Source organism: Notechis scutatus, chromosome 12 (genome assembly GCF_049901735.1).
Source record: "Notechis scutatus isolate UNSWTSFEM ecotype Mainland chromosome 12, rNotScu1.2, whole genome shotgun sequence".
Classification (NCBI taxonomy): Eukaryota; Metazoa; Chordata; class Lepidosauria; order Squamata; family Elapidae; genus Notechis; species Notechis scutatus.
In genome coordinates this window covers 17,269,258-17,288,663 of record NC_142020.1, presented here as the reverse complement: position 1 = coordinate 17,288,663, position 19,406 = coordinate 17,269,258, and the positions used below count along the sequence as shown (strand labels likewise).

General features: G+C 48.6%; 2 protein-coding genes across 3 annotated transcripts; one reads left to right on the top strand and one right to left on the bottom strand.

Annotated features, from left to right (window-relative positions):
- Positions 1-80: 80 nt before the first annotated feature.
- On the bottom strand, positions 81-8,158 carry TRAP1 (TNF receptor associated protein 1). Of its 2 annotated transcripts, none has more exons than XM_026683324.2 (17): positions 7,852-8,158; positions 7,565-7,650; positions 7,337-7,477; positions 6,770-6,841; positions 5,832-5,992; positions 5,354-5,463; positions 4,478-4,551; positions 3,980-4,135; positions 3,696-3,816; positions 3,528-3,597; positions 2,940-3,087; positions 2,579-2,764; positions 2,159-2,297; positions 1,803-1,888; positions 1,161-1,306; positions 986-1,058; positions 81-300 (listed from the first exon to the last, which is right to left on the bottom strand). In XM_026683324.2, the coding sequence occupies exons 1-17, from the start codon at positions 8,117-8,119 to the stop codon at positions 199-201; spliced, it is 2,139 nt and encodes a 712-aa protein (XP_026539109.1). In that variant the 5' UTR covers positions 8,120-8,158; the 3' UTR covers positions 81-198. The 2 variants fall into 2 exon arrangements, with proteins under 2 accessions (XP_026539109.1, XP_026539110.1); XM_026683325.2 differs by having other exon boundaries at positions 7,565-7,647.
- A 59-nt stretch (positions 8,159-8,217) lies between these two features.
- On the top strand, positions 8,218-16,202 carry FAM234A (family with sequence similarity 234 member A). Its single transcript, XM_026683327.2, is given in 13 exon segments — positions 8,218-8,330; positions 8,333-8,445; positions 8,448-8,520; positions 8,600-8,731; positions 8,810-8,989; positions 9,874-10,004; positions 11,267-11,399; positions 11,491-11,632; positions 11,872-12,012; positions 12,273-12,351; positions 13,171-13,323; positions 15,101-15,209; positions 15,287-16,202. Coding segments are annotated over 13 exon segments (1,671 nt in total). The 5' UTR covers positions 8,218-8,257; the 3' UTR covers positions 15,499-16,202.
- The last annotated feature ends 3,204 nt before the right edge of the window (positions 16,203-19,406 follow it).

Genomic DNA, 19,406 nt, shown 5'->3' with positions numbered 1-19,406 from the left:
GACCCACCCAAGGCGCCGCCGACGCCACAGCCCCGCGCCGGGACCGAAGGGCCGCGTAAAGAAGCAGGAGCCGTGCAGGGTTTTTATTGAGTATTTTATCCGAGACGAAGCACAACCATCTCTTGCAGCAGGCTGCCCCATCTGGGACCCCAGGCAGAGAAGGCAGCCCCAGGAGGCCGTTGAGCTTATGGCACAGGTTCAGTGCTTCTCCAGGGCCCGGGCAAGAAGCTCGTTCAGCCGGTTCACCATCGGCCGGGGGTCTTCGCTCAGTCCTGCCGTTATCATGGCATTGTCATAGATCTGCAGCCAAAGGAGGAGGAAGCAGAGGTGGTCACGCAACCCAGGCGGCAGAGTCGGAACGCAGCCAAAAATTGCAAGGCAAGGGTCCTTCTCTGGACCAGGAGGGCAGAGAGGAGGCATGCAGATTCTCCTTTGCCCGGTGTGTGTGCGTGTGCGCGTGCCAAGGAGACCTGGCCCTGTTCAGCTGACACAGCTCTTCCCAACTCCCTCATCGTTAATGTGCCAGCAGCAGGATCTAAAATAGCAACAGCACTAAAGATTTATATACCACTTCACAGTGCTTTTCAGCCTGCTCTAGGCATTTTACAGAATCAGCATATTGCCTCCAACAATCTGGGTCTTCATTTTACCAACCTCTGAAGGATGGAAGGCTGAGCCAACTTTAAGGCAGTCAGGCTTGAACTCCTGGCACTTAGCTGAATCAGCCTGCAATACTGCGTTCTAATTACTGTGCTACCAGGACTCATACACGTCAAAAGGAGTGTGGTTGCACCACTTGTTTAAGCTTCCTCTCTGTTCTTGTAAGGGGGGAGGGCGGGAGAGAAAAAATAAAATAGGGATGGTAGTAACTTGCCAAATTCCCAAGTTATCTACCAGACCTAGAATGGTGTCTTCCTGATGATGCCCTGAGAAAAAGTCAAGGTGGTTCAGAGCTTTACTTTGTCCAGCAGTCGATGCAACTCACCTGGTCAAGCAGCATTTGGGCCAGGTCAGGCTGGTCAATTCGTAACTGGTTGAGTTTCTTGACTAGTGTGTGTCTAGTGAAGAAAGTGACAGGGTAAGAGCTGCAGGCCAGGAAGGAGAAGACCCTTCCCTAAGAGAAAATTGGCCTGAGTCCCCAGATGACTTCTTCCCCATACCCGGCATTGATCTCCAGCGTGGGTTGCAGGATTTGGGCTCGCTCTTCACTGGTCTTTGCCAGCTGCTGCATGCGCAGGAAGTGGCGGGCAGCACCCATCTCCAGCACTGTGATCATGGCTGGATGTGAATCCAGACGTGGAGTCACCTGTAGGCAACAAACACCTTTGGACATGTTCTGCACCCCAGAAACTGCCAAGCTCACACAAATAACTTCTTCCCTCAGCCTGCTGACTCTCGGCTGACTCACTCCTCCCCTTGCCCTTGTGGCATTTCACATGTTGCTGCAGAAGTAACTGATCACGACCACCAGCAGAAATGTCCATTAAGCCCAGGATTCAGTGATCTGAAATGGGGAGGGAGCTCAAGTAGGACTCAGCAGGTAAGACTCCACCTGCAAGGAGTGCTTGAAGCAGCCAGGGAAAGAGGATGGCTGGCTGCTATGGGTGTGTGCACCAAGGGCAGCACTGGGCAGGAGGGGCTGTCCAGGGATGCACCCAGTCTCCATACTCCTCATCTCACTGGGGTTATGTGCTACGGGAAACGCAGCTGAAGTCCAGGCTCCCTAGGATGACACAGCCCCGGGGGCTCTACGGCTCCCACCACCACCTCATCCACCGAGCATGGCCTCCCTCATCCCTCACCTTGACAGCAGCGACCCGTGAGCCAAGGGCATTCCTCATCCAGGCCAGGAGATCCTCCACTGCTTGGGAGCTGAGGCGGTTTTCAGCTGCAATGGGAGGATTGAAACAGCATTTTGAGGAGAGAATCAGAGTTCTTTCCAGTCATTCCCTTTCCATCTCTAAAGGGATCTAACAAGCTTTTCCTTGATCTTTCTACAAGTAACTGATAGAAACTCTTCCTTACTCTCTAAACACACCCGTCAAAATCACAGGCTGACTGACAGCACAAGAATGTATTTTCTTCACCAGAGCACAAGGGAATCGTTTCTGGCCAAGGCAGGCCCCATTGATCAGAAATGGTCCCGTTAGGCACCTACCTGAGTGACTTTCCTCAAACTTCTCCTCCTTATAGTGGTCAACAGCAATATCTGTCTCTACTGAGATCAGTTTCTTCTTGTCAAACTCTCGTAGGTGCAGAAGAGTCAGCTCATCAAACTGCTTATAGCAGAAGAGCACCTGTGGCCCAGAGAGGGGTGGTGTAAGGTCATTTAGTTAAGATTATATACTTATCTTTGATCCCTTGGGAAACTCTCAACCACTGAGCATCACTAAGTCTCCAACAATCTTAAAACCCCATTCCCACCATTTACAACAAGTTGGTAGAGAGCTTCCTGCAGAATGAAGTTGATGCAACAACAGCACCATATTCTGCTCCAGGCGGGAAACTTTACAAACCAAGCACCACTACCGCTACATCCTCCCCGGAACTCACCTTCGCTCTGAATGTCTTTGCTCACCTCAACATTTTTCTTTTTTGTTGCTTCATAGTATGGAGAGTGCTCAGCCAAGTTGCGAGTGGGAACACATAGATAATAGATGTTTCTACTGCCAGCTGGCATACGGCTAGCATATTCCGAGAGGCTGGTTAATTGGCCTGGAGGTAGCACCGAGGACTCATAACGCAACAGCTTTGCTACTTCCTCCTAAGACGAAAGTTTTGTCAGTAATGAGGGAAAGGAAGGTAGGTGTGCTTGCCTACCCTTCCCTCCACGACTAGCTCCAATTGGCCTCTCTTATGTAGGGCCCTAATTATCAAAGGAAAGGAACCATGACAGAGGGCTTCAGAGGCATGGGAGCCTCCTTGGCCACTCACAATACCTTGGCTTCCTGCTCAGCCAGCATGACAATTCCCTCACGGATAAACAATCCATAGTCCTCAAAGAATGTGGCGTATTTCTCAGGGTCCTTCTTACTCTGGTCAACGAAGAACTTGATCAGCCTCCGTTGCAAAACCTCTCTGAGCTTTCTACACAAGAAGATCAAACAATAATGCATTAATTAGCAAGAGAAGAAATGGATCAAGAGGATATGACCTTCTGTAAAGCCAAAACTGGCAGTAACTTGTGAGGCATTACTTCTCCACAACTTATGCCTGATTTGATCCAAACCATCCCAACATACCAGGAGTTCAGACTGCAATGGAGGGAGGTCAGCTGAATTGTTAAGTGGCATCATAGTATGGCTGGGTTCTCTTTTGAAAGCTGGTAGCCCCCTTCTGTACTTGCTTAGAATGACAAAACATCAGACTCCCAGATAAGCAGAAACTACTACAGTTTTTATATCAACAATGCTAGGACACCACCTTCAAAAATATTAGTTTTTCAGATTACAGCCGTGATGAGCAGGTTCCAGAGAAGCCACACGTCACTGCCTACCAAGACCATTTGAACCAAGCTTTTTCCTCACCTGACAAGGATACTTTCTTGAAGCAGTTCTCGGCTGAGATTCAAGGGGATATCCTCACTGTCCACAACCCCTGCAAGGAGGTAAATAAAGAGATAGGCTGTGCTTTGCAACAGTCCTGCCGATTTGCAGCCTCCTCCTCCTCCTCCTAAACAGGGGTCTTCTGACTACCTTTCAGGAAACGTAACCATTTGGGTAAAATCTCAGTAGCCTTGGTCATGATCAGGACCTTACGACTGTAGAGGGCAACACTGGAGCCTTGCTCCTGGCTTACATCAAACATGGAAGGTTTCTAGGAAAGTATGAAAGAAAGAGAAGAACAAGTGGAAATCAGAGTTGCAGTGCAAAGACCATCCTCCTGAGGTGAGGTGCGATCCTGTTACAATCTCCTCCCATGTCAGTTTTAGATTTGAGACCAGCCAAACGAGGCAAGGCTGCCCATCCTTCCCACTCACCACCCCTGGCACGTAAAATATGCTGCGGATGTTGAGAGGTGCATCGGTCTTGTAATGCAGGGTGTAGCGAGGCTCATCATACGCGTGGGCAATGAAGTGGTAGAACTCCGTGTGCTGCCAATCTCCAACCTCCTTGGCCTCCATCATCCAAAGGGCCTGAGCAGAGAGAAGACATCCTTAGTTGAAGCCAGCCACATGCCCAAAGCAGGAGCCCCAATGAAGGAGAAAAGGGCAAGTTTCCATGAACATAGCAGCATTTTGCAGATGGAGCTGGTGCCAGCAGTAATTTTTATCAATCCCAAAAACCACAGGAGATCCAAATAACCATAGGGAACAATTAAGTGTTTCCATAGTACATGGGTGGCAAGGTAGAAAAGGGCAGCTGGCATTTCCTCCACAGAGATCTTCTAGAGATACCAGAGGATTGTGTGACGTCTACTTGCTAATATGCCATTTAGCTCGAGTCCAGCTCCAAGGACCACCCAGTATCTCCTCTACCTTCAAGGTGTTGACACGTTGCCCGTTCAGATAGAGGGGGAAGCTGATGAAGTTGCTATACTTTGTGATGATGTCTAGAAAGGGAACAAAGACGGGCTGAAAACTCTGCCAACTTCCTCTGCACTCCCAGTAGGGATCTTCATCCAACCAATATGTAACTGGGACTAGGCGCTAATCTCAGGCAGCCACTATACAGACAGGGTAGAGTTGAAAAAGAAATTCAGAACTACAGAATAGGACCACCTAATATATTACTACTTAATGAAGTTTTTCCTGAACCAGTTTGATTCTGAAACCCACTCTAAGTATTGCAATCAAGCTACCAAGCTTTTCATGGCTGGGCACCATCTCCAAAAATATTCCTTCCAGTCATCTTCAGAAGCGTTACTTGGAGGGTCTGGAATACGCTCCCGCAGAAGCTAACCAGGGCTACACCGAAGGAATGGACAAATTTTAAAAAAAATAAACACGTCCTATCAAATGGCAAGGGATACACAGGACATTTTGAAAGCATTTTGCAAAGCATCTATTACAGCTATTATTCCTTAGTCCGCCAAGCTAAGGAGGACGTTTCCCCCCAAATTTGGAAGCAACTTGCCATATGTGAAAGTACTTTACAAAGAGTTATGCCATTAATCCTTCCACTCTAGCAAGGACTCCTTGGATTAGATGTGGCTCAGTGACCAGGATATGGGCAGAAGAGAGCTTCCCCCAACATTTGCAGAGACCAAAGCTGGTTCAAAACAGGTTTGGACAGGCCACCCAGTTCTGCTTTTTCCCCCCAAGTCAGACTCCGCATCTCATCCACTGGTCTGAGACATGGAACTGGTCTCCATTCATAGATAAGAAAGAAAGATCCCTTCTGCCATTACTCACCTTTGACTCGCTCCTCACTGGCAAACTCCTTGCAATCTTCCTTTATGTGGAGAATTATTTTAGTTCCAACCTGAACTCCAGAAGCTTCTGAAATTTCGAACGTCCCATAACTAGAGTTAGAAAAGCAAATCAGAGGAAAGAAGCAAACTACAAATATGAACCCACTGACTAAGTGCTATCCCACACGCAGTAATCAGTACATAGCTGACTCCCATCCTAATGCAAAAATTGCAAGACCAAGTCTCCCTGGTGAAAAGTAATATAGCACTCATTATCTGAGCACAATTTCTGCAGAAGCATCAGAAATGTTTTGCAAAGAATTGGGCATCTCTTCTGCTCAGCTCTTCTAAATTTGTCTTCATTCTTGGATTCCAATCAGGGAGGCAGGTAGAATCCAAAGCCCTTCAATTTTCCAGCAAAGCTTAGAACACCATAAAGTGTTTTAACTATTCAGCTGCAGCCTCTGCCACATCCTTACCCGTCTGAACGCCAGCAGTAACCAAGGCTATCTGGCTCTGCTGATTTGGAGAAAACTTCCACTTGATTAGCCACCATAAAGACTGAATAGAAGCCCACTCCAAATTGGCCAATAATCTTATTGCTGGTCTCTGTTTGCCTCTTCAGTGTATCCAGAAAGTCCTGTAGATACAAAATAAGGCAGGCTAAGTGCATGAAGCAAGAACCAGCTGGTCTGCCTCACCTTGTTACCACCTCTGCTTGCAAAGCATCAAATGCCATTCGGATTCTTGAGAGTCCACAGCCAGCATACCACCTGGGCATTCTTTCCCAAAACTGTTATTGGAATATCACTACAGAAAATGCAGTCTGTGTATTTTGTAAATAAAAATTACAAGAGCCATTTTGGTGAAGCAGTTAAGGCACCAGGCTAGAAACTGGAAGACTAATCGAGTTCCTGTTCCGCCTTAGGCATAAAACCAGCTTGCTGACCTTGGGCTAGTCTCTTTCTCACAGTCCTAGGAAGTTGGCACTGGCAAGCCACTTTTGAAAATCTTGCCTAGAAAACTACAGGGACTTGTCCAGGCAGTTTCTGAGAATCAGACATGTTTTAAACTGAAGGAAAAATGAATAAATATGCATATCACTCACACCAATATGCAAGTAAGTTTACTATTTATTTTTGTTATTCTACAGTCTCTCATTACTTGAATAGAGAGCTTTATAAACAATACATGGGAATGTGCAAAACAAAGTCAATTACTCCCAGACAAGCAATATAAATGTTCTTTAAAATGTTTAAAATGCAAAGCAATCCAACAACAAAGCTAAAACTACAGCAAATTTTATTCAACAAACATATGAGAAATTTTATGAAAACAAAGTCTCTGTTTGCTCTTCAAAGGTACATGAGAATGCAAAGCCACGGCAACAGGATTAGAGCCCCCCTTTTCATCTTACCTTGGAGCCAGATCTCGCAATGGTCCCTAAATTGGACAGAAGTTCTTCATAGTTCATCCCAATTCCAGTGTCCTGCAAGCAACAGAAAAGGAGCCCCTCGCAAATCCAGCACTGCACTTTGGGATGTGTGGGAAGAGACAGGCTCCTTTTCTGCCCTTCTCCACCCCCTTTCCACATAAGATACAAGAATCATGATTAACTCACAGCACTGCTTCTGATATTTTGCCCTGACAGTTATGGTCTAAACATTAGTGCAGTGCAGAAAAGGCAGAAGCAAATCCTCCTTCCCACGCCATAAAACCCATGTCGCTTAAGTCAAGCTCAACATTCAGCGTAGCTGCAGTACTAAATTATAAACACTTTCCCTTCTGGGAAAACTTTCAAAGCATTCCAATTCCCTTCCCAGTTTCTTTCTGGGACAAGCAAGGCTAGATTCTCCTGGAATCAACCTCACTGGGCTCTACTTACTAAGCAAATTTCAGCTAACCCTTGAAAACAGAGAACTCACTGAATAGCAAGAGGAACGTGTTGCTTTTATACATTATGCAGAAAAATAGGTCCTCCTACCTGGATGGCAACCAAGCACTTTTCCTTGTCTGTCTCCAGATCAATCCTGAGTTCTGGCAAGACCCTTCCTTCAGAGACCAGTTTGTGGCGCAGCTTCTCCAGAGCATCACTACTGTTGGAGATCAGCTCCCTGATGAATACCTGTCAAAGAGTCAAAGAGCAGCTAAGCTCTGCAGAGCGAGGGGACGTCTTAAACCCATGTTATTGGCTTCGCCCTGGAAGGCTTACCTCCTGCTCAGAGTAGAGGGAGCGGGCCACGATGTCCAAAAGTTTCTGGGTTTCGGCCTGGAACTCGTGCTTCGAGGCAGAACCTGCTAAAACAAGCTCAGGGTTGACAGGAGGGCTCGTTGATGCTAATCAGCATGAGTGCTGATGGCGTTACCTACTTTGGGTAACGAAACGTCTGCAAGAAACCACCGGGCTCAGAGAGCACCAAGGAGCCCTCAAGGGGAAGAACAGGAGCTGCCTCCCGACTTCTTAGCGAGGAGAATTCGCCCGGCCGGCGGGAGACTTACCTGGGACGATCTCGGGCCTACTAGGCGACCGGGGGGGCGCCTCTTTGTCGTCCCGAGCAGCGCGGCTGCTGCACGAGCGCCGCCAAGCCCAACCGGGCAGGCCGGGGGAGGGAGGCGGCCTCGCCGCAGAGAGCAGCCTAGACGGGGCTCGGCGGCCGCGGGCTGCGGCACTGTGCTCACGCGCCGCGCGGAGGACCGGCAGGGAGGTGCGGCGGCGACAGCCCCCCAACAGCAGCAGCACTGGCGGCGACAGTCTCCCCAGCCCCATGGCCACGGCACGAGCTCCGCCGCTTCCGGCGCTGGCGGGACGTCACACCCGGCGAGGGCGCGCTACTGACGTCACGACCGCAGGGGGCGGGCCCGTCCGGCGCCGTGTCCGCTGAAGTGGCGTTCGGCTGGCTGGCCGATGGCGCGCCCGGAGGCGGAGGCGGAGATCCACCCGCTCAAGGCCCGAGAGGCACCGGCCTCGCCGGGAGCGGGGTTCGGGACGCCGAGAAGGAGGCGGGCGGCGGCGCGCAGCCTGGGCGTCTCTCGCAGTGGCGCACCGCGGCCTTCTTCCTCTCCCTCTACCTTTGCCTCGGCGTGGCCTTCGCCCCTTCTCCTTCGTCATCCCCTGCCCGGTCAGGCCCGCCTCGCGGACGGCCTGGAGCAGGGCCTACGACGACGCCGGTGAGGGGGCGGGCGGGCGGGCTGGGCTCCCGAGGCCGCGCGAAGCCCGGCCTCACCCACCTGGCTCCCGCTCTCGCAGCTGCGTACGCCATCCTGGCCGCGGGGGACGCCGACCGGGACCGAGTGCAAGACCTCCTCGTGGCCTTCCAGGCCGGCCCCGGCAGCCGGAACGCCAGCGGTGCCGACCAGGAGGGCTCTTGCTCAGAAGGAGGTAATGGGAGGGGCGTCGGGGCCGGCGGCGCGGGGGGGACGCGGCTGGGGTGATCGCAGGTTTCGAACCTCTTCGCAGGTTTCGCCGCTCCCTGCGCCTTCGTGGCGGCGCATTCGGGCACCAACGGCAGCACGCTGTGGGAAAGGCCGGTGGCCCAGGAGCTGCTCCTGATGGACTGCTCGGTGGAGCACGGCGGCTCTCCGGCCTGCCTTCTCGTGGGGAACCCGGCTTCCCTCACCCTCCTCGACCTGGAAACAGGTACCTTCCTTCTTTTGAGCCAGCCAGCCGCCTCGGGAAGATGCATCCGTTTTGGGGCAAAGAGACACCCAGAAGGAAGGGCTGTAAAAGCGCCAATGCATTGGTCCTGTGGGCCTTTGTGCCATAGGAGGGTGCTCCAACAAGCGGAGTATGGATTTCTTCCTGCTTACATGGTGGGGACAGTTAGCGTGACTTTCGAAGCAGAGTTTAGCAGCCATTGGTAGTTGACAGGTGTGGGTTAATTCTGCTCTGGGACACACTCAGGTCTGATCCCACTCGTAGATCAGACAGGATGACGCCCTAGCGAAACGGAATCCTGCTGTAACACTTTGCAGAAGCATTTGGAACTTTGGCATCCGGGGAAATCTTGGCTCCCCTGGTGGCAAGGTTTTTGTTCCTTCTTCAGCTGCAAAGACTCGTGAGTCTGCTGTTTCCTCCTTGCACTTTTTTTCTATCCTTAGAAATATTGATGAAGTGAAAACAGAAAAATGAGCCTGGTTCCCCTTGTGGTGAGCAAGTGGAACAAATGAACAAGTGTGATGTTTCTCCTTTGCTTAGAAGCTGCATTTCTTCAAGATACTGCTGAAAGGTTTTTCAGCCCATCTTTGAAAAAGATGTTTAGGAGAGCAGTTGGTAAAACTCTTAGGTTTCTGGACACCTGTATGTGGGGAGTGGGTGACATGGGAATTCCCAGTTTTGATGGTGTGAATGCCAGAGTTTAGATGCCATATGTGAAGTCATGTGTTGCAGTAGACTTGTTCAGTGATTAACTGAAATAAATGCTCAGGATGAATTCCAGAGTCAAAAGCCACTACATTGGAAAGGCAGGCATCTTAACTGTCAAGGCTTCAGAATCAGCACTATCTACTCTGTTTTTTTCCTAGGCCAAACTCGGTGGAATGAGGCAGTCAGTTTGGGGGCTAACTCTACAGTCTTGAGTCCCTTACTGAAGATTCCTGATATCGACAAAGACGGTGTGCCTGATTTCTTGGTCTTTGCTGCCGCAGGACAGGAGGTAAGGATTGCTGAAGCAATAGGATCCTCCTCCCTATTGCAGAAGAATTGGCCACATTCACAGCAGCATGGGGGCTCGGAGCCTTAAAAAATATGCTCCATCATTTCTGCACTGCAGCACTCAAAAATTAATTGGATGACCTGTGTTATAAACTAGTGAGCCCTTTGTTTGCCTGCTCTGTAATTTCACAGTCTTCCACGTACTAAGCCATCATGTTTTCCTGTACCTGTCTTATTCTATCCCTTTTGGGTTTTTATAAACTTTTACATAGAAACTTTCTGTTTTAGTATCTTCCAGCTTTTCCAAACATTTAACATTTGTGCCGTTTCTGAATCTTAAGAATCCTGGGCAGCAGGCCTGAAATACAGTTGTTGGGAGCCAGTGATAGCAAGGAGCTCTTGCCATCTAATTTCAGCCTCTGGGTTTCCCAGCTGCACCCAGTTTACCCTGTCAGATACAGCGTGCTGCAGTAAAGGGCCTGGGGTCCCAGTATTCTTCAGCTCAGTGTTTCAATCGGCAGCAGCTGGTTGGAGGAATGGCCACCAATAACTGCTTTCCATAGCAGGGGTGATCAGGGGAAGGAATGGGAGCAAAGGATTGCATCATTCCCTTCTGTCTTTTTCCTCATCCTTAAAGATCCATAAATCTTTAAGAATTAAAAAGTATTAGTGGGGTGGGGGATTATTAATTCCGGTTGACTGAAAGGGGTTGTCAGGCATTTATGGGAGGAGCCAATGCCATTGTGGAAGAATTCAGAGTGGGGTGCCCCACTATCGAGCTACTTGGAAGGTCAGCAGGGAGCAGCAGGCACAACAGACCTGTCAGTCCCAAGAATCATTTTCTTTCCCCAAGCTTTGAGCACAAGTTGTGTTGATACTGAAAAGTATCTTGTCTATAAAACTCCAGCTTACACTCAACTTGGGAGCTGTGATGGCACAGTGGTTAGAATGCAGTACTGCAGGCTAATTCTGCTGGCTGCCAGCAGTTCAAGCCTCACTGGCTCAAGGTTGACTCAGCTTTCATCTTTCCGAGGTTGGTAAAATGAGGACCCAGATTGTTGAGGGGCACTATGCTGACTCTGAAAAACTGCTTAGAGAAGGCTGTAGAGTGGTGTATAAGTGCTGTTGCTGTTAATACCGTGAACAATGACGATCTAGTTCCATTTTTTAAGGTTCCGTGCTTTTTGCTAACCCTTTTGAAGGTAACATGAATGCCAGAGTCCTGCTTATGCTGAACTATCCTGGCTTCGGTTTTCTCTGCAGATTAAGAGCTGCTTCTATTCAGGAACATTTGGCACGCAAATGAAATTCAGCGGAAGTCTGCATTTGCCAGGACTGATTGGGCACCTCTTGCACGTCACCAAGAGTGGAGCCCATTACATCCTGTTCTACACAGGTGGGTCCTGTACTTCCAAGGGCGAGGGAGGAGGGCAGCTGGACATCTGCCCTTCCGCCTGCTTCATTTAGACCTTTCTTTCTCGCTTTAGCAAAGGCTCTTTTTGCCTACTCGCTGAAGGAGCTCTATCACATGGCTGTGGGCCCAGCAAGCGCAGCCCTTGCCAGCCTGAAGGAAGATGCAGAGTGGGAGATGGCGATGCGTCACAAGGCCCGACAGGTGCCCCTTGCCAGGTATCTGTGCTGGAATCCCTCCTGACCTAAGACCTGCAGAAGCCCTTTGGTCTTCTATATTCCCTGCCAGCCCCTTTACTAATGGAAAGCAGAGGACCCTTGGATCTGCTGCCATGCAGAGCAGAGGCTTGTAAGTGGCTGCAGCACCAAGGTTTGACCTGCACTGCTGCCCTGAAGGCTTGGAAGAAGAGGTGAATGATCTCTGACGAGGGATAACGGGGTTTTTTATTCCCTGTTAGCTCTGGAGATATTCAATACGTGACAAAGATGTCAGAGAAATCGGGGAGCCATATTTTGGTTGCAAGATCAGCTATGTTGGAGCTGGTGAATGGACAGCAGCTGACTTCATTGTGGGTTGTTGGTATGCCACACATCCTGAGGTAATGCCAGTATTAGGAATGTTGTCTGCGCAATAGGGCCTTGTGTGAATGCTTAGTACTCTCCTGAGTTGCAGGGAGAAAGAGAGGGCTTTGCTACCTGTTTCTGGTATTCCCTGGATAGGCCACCTCTTGACAGGATGAGTGGCACTCAGATCAGATGAATGAATGAATACATAAGCAAGTTGAACCTGGGATAGGGAAAGAAGGGTGAAAAGCCAGAGATGCCACCAGTTGATCATCATCTTGTGTCCTGCTTGCAGGGAGCCTGTTCTCGGAGCCTTTGGTCCTGATGAGATTGCCGTGGCCGTTGAAAGCAGAGTCTCACATGAAACAAAAAAGGTTTGCAAGGGGCCCTGTGCGGAGGGGCGGGGGCGAGGGGGTGTAAGACGCAGATCTTTTGGTTTCTTTGGAAGTACCAATTGTACAGTTGTATCTACTTAAGCCAAGGGAGCTGGAGATGTGTTGTTGCCATGAAAATACACACACACAAACAGGTTTTGTCTTTCTCCTTTTTTCTCTGCCAATGCCAAATCCACCAACGTTTTATGACATGTTTACATATTTGACATTGTGGCATCAGCATCACATAAAATACTCAACCATATGATTGGATTTGGTGGGGCTTGAGTTAGACCTCCGAAAAGGTCACCAAAATAAATGAGCCATGCTTGCAATATTCCCAGGGTTTGAGCTTGAGATGCAGATGACATTTCTTATAGCACAAGAATTGGGTGGTGGCTGATGATCTACCAGCTAATTCCAAATTAGTCCAAACTCCTTTGTAGTTTACATATGCCCAGAGGAATAAAATGTGTAACTAAGAACTCCCTGGCTCCTGGATCTTTCTCTAGTTCCATGTTTGTTAAAAGAGCTTGTCACTGACACCCAGTAGAGCCTGGTGATTCCTTTGCCTTCTTCCACTTTCCAACTTGTGTGATAGGGTTATTAAGGTTATCTGCTCTAAGTTACTAGAAAGATGTACAGAAAAAATAGTGAGGAGCTGTCATGCCTTGTGCTCGTCTTCACAAATGTTGGGTTGGGTAACTGCCCAGCCCTGCTCTCAGATTTCAGCCTGATCCTTGGGCTAAAATGGTGGTTGAGAAAGGAGATTACAGCCTGGAGCCCAGCTGTCCTTTCAAGTCGCCGTTTACCCTGTAGGTTACAATTGTGGAGGGCAGCTCTGGCGTCATCAAGTGGGAAGTGGAGCTGCGTTCAGAAATGCAGAGTCCCAAGCCAGCCACTCTTGCAACTGCTGATCGCAGATCCATCTTCCTCTTTTGGGGCCTATACCAGGACGAAAGAAATGAAACGGTGAGTAGGAAATGATGTGTAACAGATGGAAATGAAGTGGGGCTGCCCACGAGGAGCCTTGCAGAGCAGTAGCAAATCCGAAGCTGCACTCTGACCAGCACTGGGAGTGGAGGAAGGCCTTAGCAGCTCCATGTCTTCTTGTGGGATTTTCCTTTGGGTTCAGCTTCCTCCAGAAAGCTCTGGGAAGAATCTGTATGGGTAGTGCTCGAGTCTTGATTGTGCAGTATGGTTATTAAGCAAGACACCCACAAGACTGCCTCACTCAACAACCACAATCCCAGTTCTTCTTTTTGGTCATTAAGCAGCCATCCAGCAGGGCCGTAAGGTGGGGAAGACCTTGAGCAGTCCACTGGCAGGTGGAAACCTCCAGTGGGTTAAAGGCCTTGGTAGGCCAGACCCATCAGCCTGCCCCGCCCTATGCCCCCACTCTCCCTTTTGCACACAGAAAGCTAGCAAAAGAGAGGTGGCGACTGCCACCTAGGAAGATTGCCTTCACTAGCTTTTCAGATGCGCCTCACTGGTTGGATGCACCTATGGGTAGGGGAAGAGAAAGTTTAATTTAGTTTAGTTTATTGTCATTGCACCTCGTACAACGAAATCAAACACCATTTTCAGTGCACATCATGATTGTGAAAATAAACACAAACACACATCCTTCACACTCCACACATTGAACTGAAAACCCGCAACACTGCACTATGTAGTAGATTTCAAAAGAGCTACTGTCCTGGGATAGAAGCTGTTTTTCAGCCTATTTGTGCTTGTTTTTAATATTCTGTACCGTCTGCCAGATGGTAATAAAAAGGGTTCCCAGGATGAGATGGATCTTTGAGAATGTTTTGAACTTTCTTAAGGCAGCAGGAGCTATAAAGCTCTTCCAAAGAGGGGAGAGGGCAACCAATGATCTTCTGGGCAATGACGTTAACCCTCTGGAGTGCTTTCCTATCTGCCCCTGTGCAATTGGCAAACCATACACAGGTGCCGTAAGTTAAGATGCTCTCTCTGGTGCAGCGGTAGAAGGTCACCAGCAGTTTTCCATCCAGTTGTTGCTTCCTGAGAAGCCTCAGGTAGTATAATCTCTGCTGGGCCCTTTTGACCAGGGCTGCAATGTGGACACCCCAGGTCAGGTCCTCTTTTAGGGTAACACCCAGAAACTTAAAACTGGCCACTTGCTCCACTCAGTCTCCATTGATAAGCAAGGGCTGAATGTCTGATCTGTTCCTTCTATAGTCAACTATAAGCTCCTTGGTCTTATTGGTGTTGAGGACCAAGTTATTGTCTCCATACCACAAAAGCAACCGGTTCACCTCATCTCAGTAGGCAGACTCATCCCCCCTGGAGATGAGTCCCACCACTGTTGTATCATCTGCAAATTTAGCAATAGTATTACTAGCATGAGTGGGAATGCAAGTGGATCTGGATGTGGCAGGGCAGTGGAATTGCAGCACTCCCACGAGCATAAAGGCCGACATGCTGCCAAGTGCCCAAATTTTGACCACGGGGCTGCTACAGAGGTGAGAATGTCAGGTAGGGGCCACGGGTCCTTTTGTTTAGCACTGTCAATGTTGGTCACTGGACGAAAAGTTGACTCCTTGTAGTAAAGGCAGCCCTGGAGTTGTCCATCTGTAGTGGGTGCAGCAAATGGAGTAATTAGGTGGCCTTTATTGTTCAGGGGGTCTTCACCAAAGGATCACGGGAGCATGGCAGCTCCTGGGCATAAGTAGACCAACCCATCTGTTCCTTGTGGGGCCCTGGCCCTCTCACTCTTCTCCTCCAGGGATCTTGGCATGCAAGTCGGCAGCAGCGGCTGTACCTATTCCATCCCTCCCTGCCTACTGTCCTCTTGGAGCTGAGCAACAGCACTGAGCCCATAGTGGCCTTTGAAGGTAAGTGGATGCTCCAGCTGTTAGCCAAATTGCCCGGCCGTTGGGGGCTCTGGCTACACTTCCCCTTTTGGTTCTAGGGTTGCTTTTTGAGCGAAACCGCCATGCCTGTTACGTGCTGCTGGCAGGCCCCCAGGTTGGCAGCTCCCGTGGGAGAGTGGTGCTCTCAAAGCGGAAGCTGAAGGAAGATATTTTCAGCAGTCATGTGATCTGGCTCAACCAGATGCCCCAAGACACCGACCAGAATGTCCGGGACTATTTCCATCGGATGAGATTCCGTACTTTTGGGTGAGGAGTACAACCTCAAAGACTTTCAAACCTTAAGCTCACCAGGGAGAAGAGTAAACCACATTTGGCTCCTAGAACAGTTTGGCTAGTTTCCCACTAGGACTTGGATCCCGTTCCCTGGATTGTGCAGAGAGGCACCAGATTAAACAGTGGGGGGTGGGGGTGGGGACGACAACGACACACACGCGCGCATTTTGCCTCCTCTGACCACCAGGGGCATCCATGTCCCAGAGGAGAAAGAACCTGGAGATGGTGCAACTGGGGCGGGGCAATTCTAACAGATGGGTGCCTGGCCATCTGGCTCCTCTTAGTCATCCTTCCCACTGGAACAGTGGACTCTGTGCAGCTTGGCTGTATAACTGCGCCAGCCCCAGAAGTGCCTTGGTCCTCTCAGAGTCATAGCTGGCTTGGATCCTATGACCTCCCAGAAGAATCTGCAGAGGAACTTCATTGGCCTTGGCCACCTCTGTTCCCAAAGTGATGCAACTGGGCTGATCTCCAGCTCATAGGCACCGAGCCATGCAGGTTGGCTTTGCCAGGACCGGGGCATCCAATTTGTCTGCCTCCTTTTTTCTGTGCTGTGTCCAAGCCTCAGGTGTGGCTTTTTCCATCACACTTCAAAGATGGGCATGCTTTGCAGAGCTGGAGTTCATTTATCTGACCTGCCCCAGATAATTTCAATTTCAATAAATTCAGCTTTGGCCACAATGTTTGAAATGTCATTTGTTCTCTGTGCTTCTCCCTGTACCTGTAAGAGCTAGGAACAGCCCAGGAACACTAGAGTAGGAATTGGGACAAACTGGATTTCCTGATTGGGGGCAATGAGCAGCACGTTTCCGTGCCATGCCTAGCAAGATTGGTTACGGCTGAGCAGAAGGGAGGGGTTGATGTGGCATACACAAGGTTCTGCATCCCATCTATCCAGGAAGTTGAGGCAGTCACTGAGTGGTGCTTTTGAGGAAGCCATCAAGGCTCCATTTGGTCCTTTCGTTCCCAATTCTGAGGACGTGGCAGGAGAGGAAGGGGGCTCTCCCTTTAGAGTGCTTTCCTGTCTCTTCTCTGCCAGATGTGATAAATTGTATGCCTTTTGGAGAGAGACTCCACAATAGTCAGTTGGGTCCCCAGGATCTTTGACCACAAAGGAAGCCCACATATTATTGCTTTTTGGTCTGGCCTGCTCTGTTCTGCTGCTGGTGGTGGTGGTTGCAAGCGGTGCTGTTTTGCTTTCATAATTTTTGGGTGGCCAGGGGAGCTTTGGCTTAATTCAACCCCAGCATAATCTTTTCTGATGGGGAAGCAGCTTAAGCATTCCCAGCTTCCTTCTTAGGCTGTGCTCTTGATTTGTTCCCCTGCCTCTCATGGCTTCAGGCTAAAACTAGCCTCTCACAATTATTTACTAGGGAAGGCTATTTAATCATGTCAGCAAGGAGAGCTGTTGCCAGCCAAGAAGCTACTCTAATGCATATCTGTGGAGATCCCCTGTGGAGGCTCCTTCCCTGCTTGAAGCCACTGAAGCCAATTTAGCTGGAGGGGGAAACCAGACTCACAATTTAACTCACTTAGCCTCCATCTAGCCTTCCCCTTGCTACTTGCAAGTGCTCTTTGGCCTTAAGTTGGGCAAAGGCGGTTAATGTAGCCAACATCTCTATCCTGAGAAATCTGACTCAGTTTCCCAAAAACATGCACCTAGCTTCAAAGCTGCAGCTTAAGAGCAGGAGAAAGACTTTCTTGTATTAGTTGTTTTTTCTAGAGGGAAATGTTCTCACATTGGGTTTGTTGGTTTATAAATCCAGGTTTTACCGTAATGGCCAGTTCTGCTTATTTTTGGCAGATTCATGGTGAAGATATTCCAAGTGTGTAGGGTATAGGCCTCCTTGCAAAATTTAACCTTTGGAGGAAGCCCACCCACTTGATCAGGTATATAGTAACCTCTTGCATGGATACAGGACTATGCCTTTACCCCATCTGGAACAATCAGATCATATATCTCTGTTCTTGATTCCATCATACAGACCTCTTGTCACAACAGAATCAGACCATCAATTAGAGAAATACAAGTGTGGCCAGTGGGTGCATCTGAGCAACTTCGAGATTGCTTTAGGAGCACTGAATGGGCACTGAGGACGACAATATTGATACTTACACCTCAACAGTACTATTTTATATCAAAAGCTACATTGATGTCACTACCACCAGACAAGTACAGGTGTTTTCTAACAACAAGCCCTGGATAAATAGAAACGTGTGTCTTTTATTAAAGAGCTAGAAATGCTGCTTTCCATTCTGGTGATGTGCTACAGTACAGCGAGGCAAGAGCTAAATTGAAAAAGGGCATCAGGGACGCTAAAGCTACATTCAGATGGAGGATTGAACATTAATTTGGGAGTTCAGACTCTCATTGGGTATGGCAAGGTCTCTGACAAATTATAGGGCAGAGCAACAAAAATAGTTTGTCTAGCAGTTGTGATTCTTTGGCTGAGCAGCTAAATCAATTCTTCAGCCATTTTGAGGTGGAAACAGGAATGACTATCATTTTAGCATCTACCACTGATAGTACACCACTAACATCTACTATCAATTGACAACTACCTGCAGATTTCTGATGTGAGACATGCTTTCCAGAATATTAACACCTGGAAGGCAGCTGGGCCAGATGGAATCATGGGGCGAGTTGTTGGGGACTGCACTGCAGAGTTAGCTGGAGTTCACGGACATTTTCAATCTATCCCTATAGCAGTGCTCTATCCCTACCTGCCTGAAGACATCCTATTATAGTGCTAGACCCTAAGCAGACAGTAGTGGTATCTCTTAATGATTATAGACCAGTAGCTATAACATCTGTTGTCATGAAATGTTTTGAGAGACTGGTGTTGAACTACACTGAGGCTAGTCTTCCATCTACTTTGGACCTATGCCAATTTGCATATAAGAGTAACAGATCTGATGATGCTACGTCTATTGTTGTCCATACTGTATTGAATCATTTGGATCAACAGGGAACATACACAAGGCTGTATTTGTGGATTATCGTTCTGCCTTTAACACCATTCGACCCAACAGGTTGTCAGTAAGGATGGGATCTCCACATTCTTCTACTCTGATACTAAGCACAGGAGCCCCCCAGGGTTATCTACTAAGCCCCTTCCTTTATTCTTTGTACACAGATGAATACACCCCATTGTATAACACCAACGCAATTATCAAATTTGCAGATGACACGACAGTGTTGGGGCTCATTAATAAGAACAATGAGTCTGCTTATAGAAAAGAAGTACAAGGGCTGACACTGTGGTGTAAAGAAAATAATCTTACACTTAATACCCCAAAAACTAAAGAACTTATCATTGACTTCAGGAGGAAGAGATGTACATTTACCATTGTACATAAATGGTGAGGAGGTGGAGAGGGGTGGTAGTTTTAAATTTCTAGGCACTTATATCTTGGAGGACTATGAATGCTAACATGCTTGTGAAGAAGGCACAGAAGAGGCTGTACTTCTGAGAATGCTCAGGAAGATAAATCTATCTCAGCATCTACTTCTGTCCTACCGCAGCACAGTGAGAGTGTCCTGACATACGGCATCCTTGCATGGGATGGGAGCAGCTCTGTAGCGGACAAAAAAGGCTCTACAGAGAATCATTAAAACCGCCCAGAATATCATCAGGCTCCAGCTACCAGCCCTGGATGATATCTTCACATCTCGCTGTTTGAGGAAGTTGCACAACATTCTCAGAGACTCTTCCCATCCTGCTTACAATCTTTATGAACTGTTGCCTTCTGGCAGAAGATACAGAACAATTAAAACTTGGACCACACATTTTCTGAACAGTTTTTATCCTAGAGCTATAATGGCACTTAATGAACTTAAGGACCACCATCAGTGAGCTGTTGGACACTATTACTTGGTCTGTT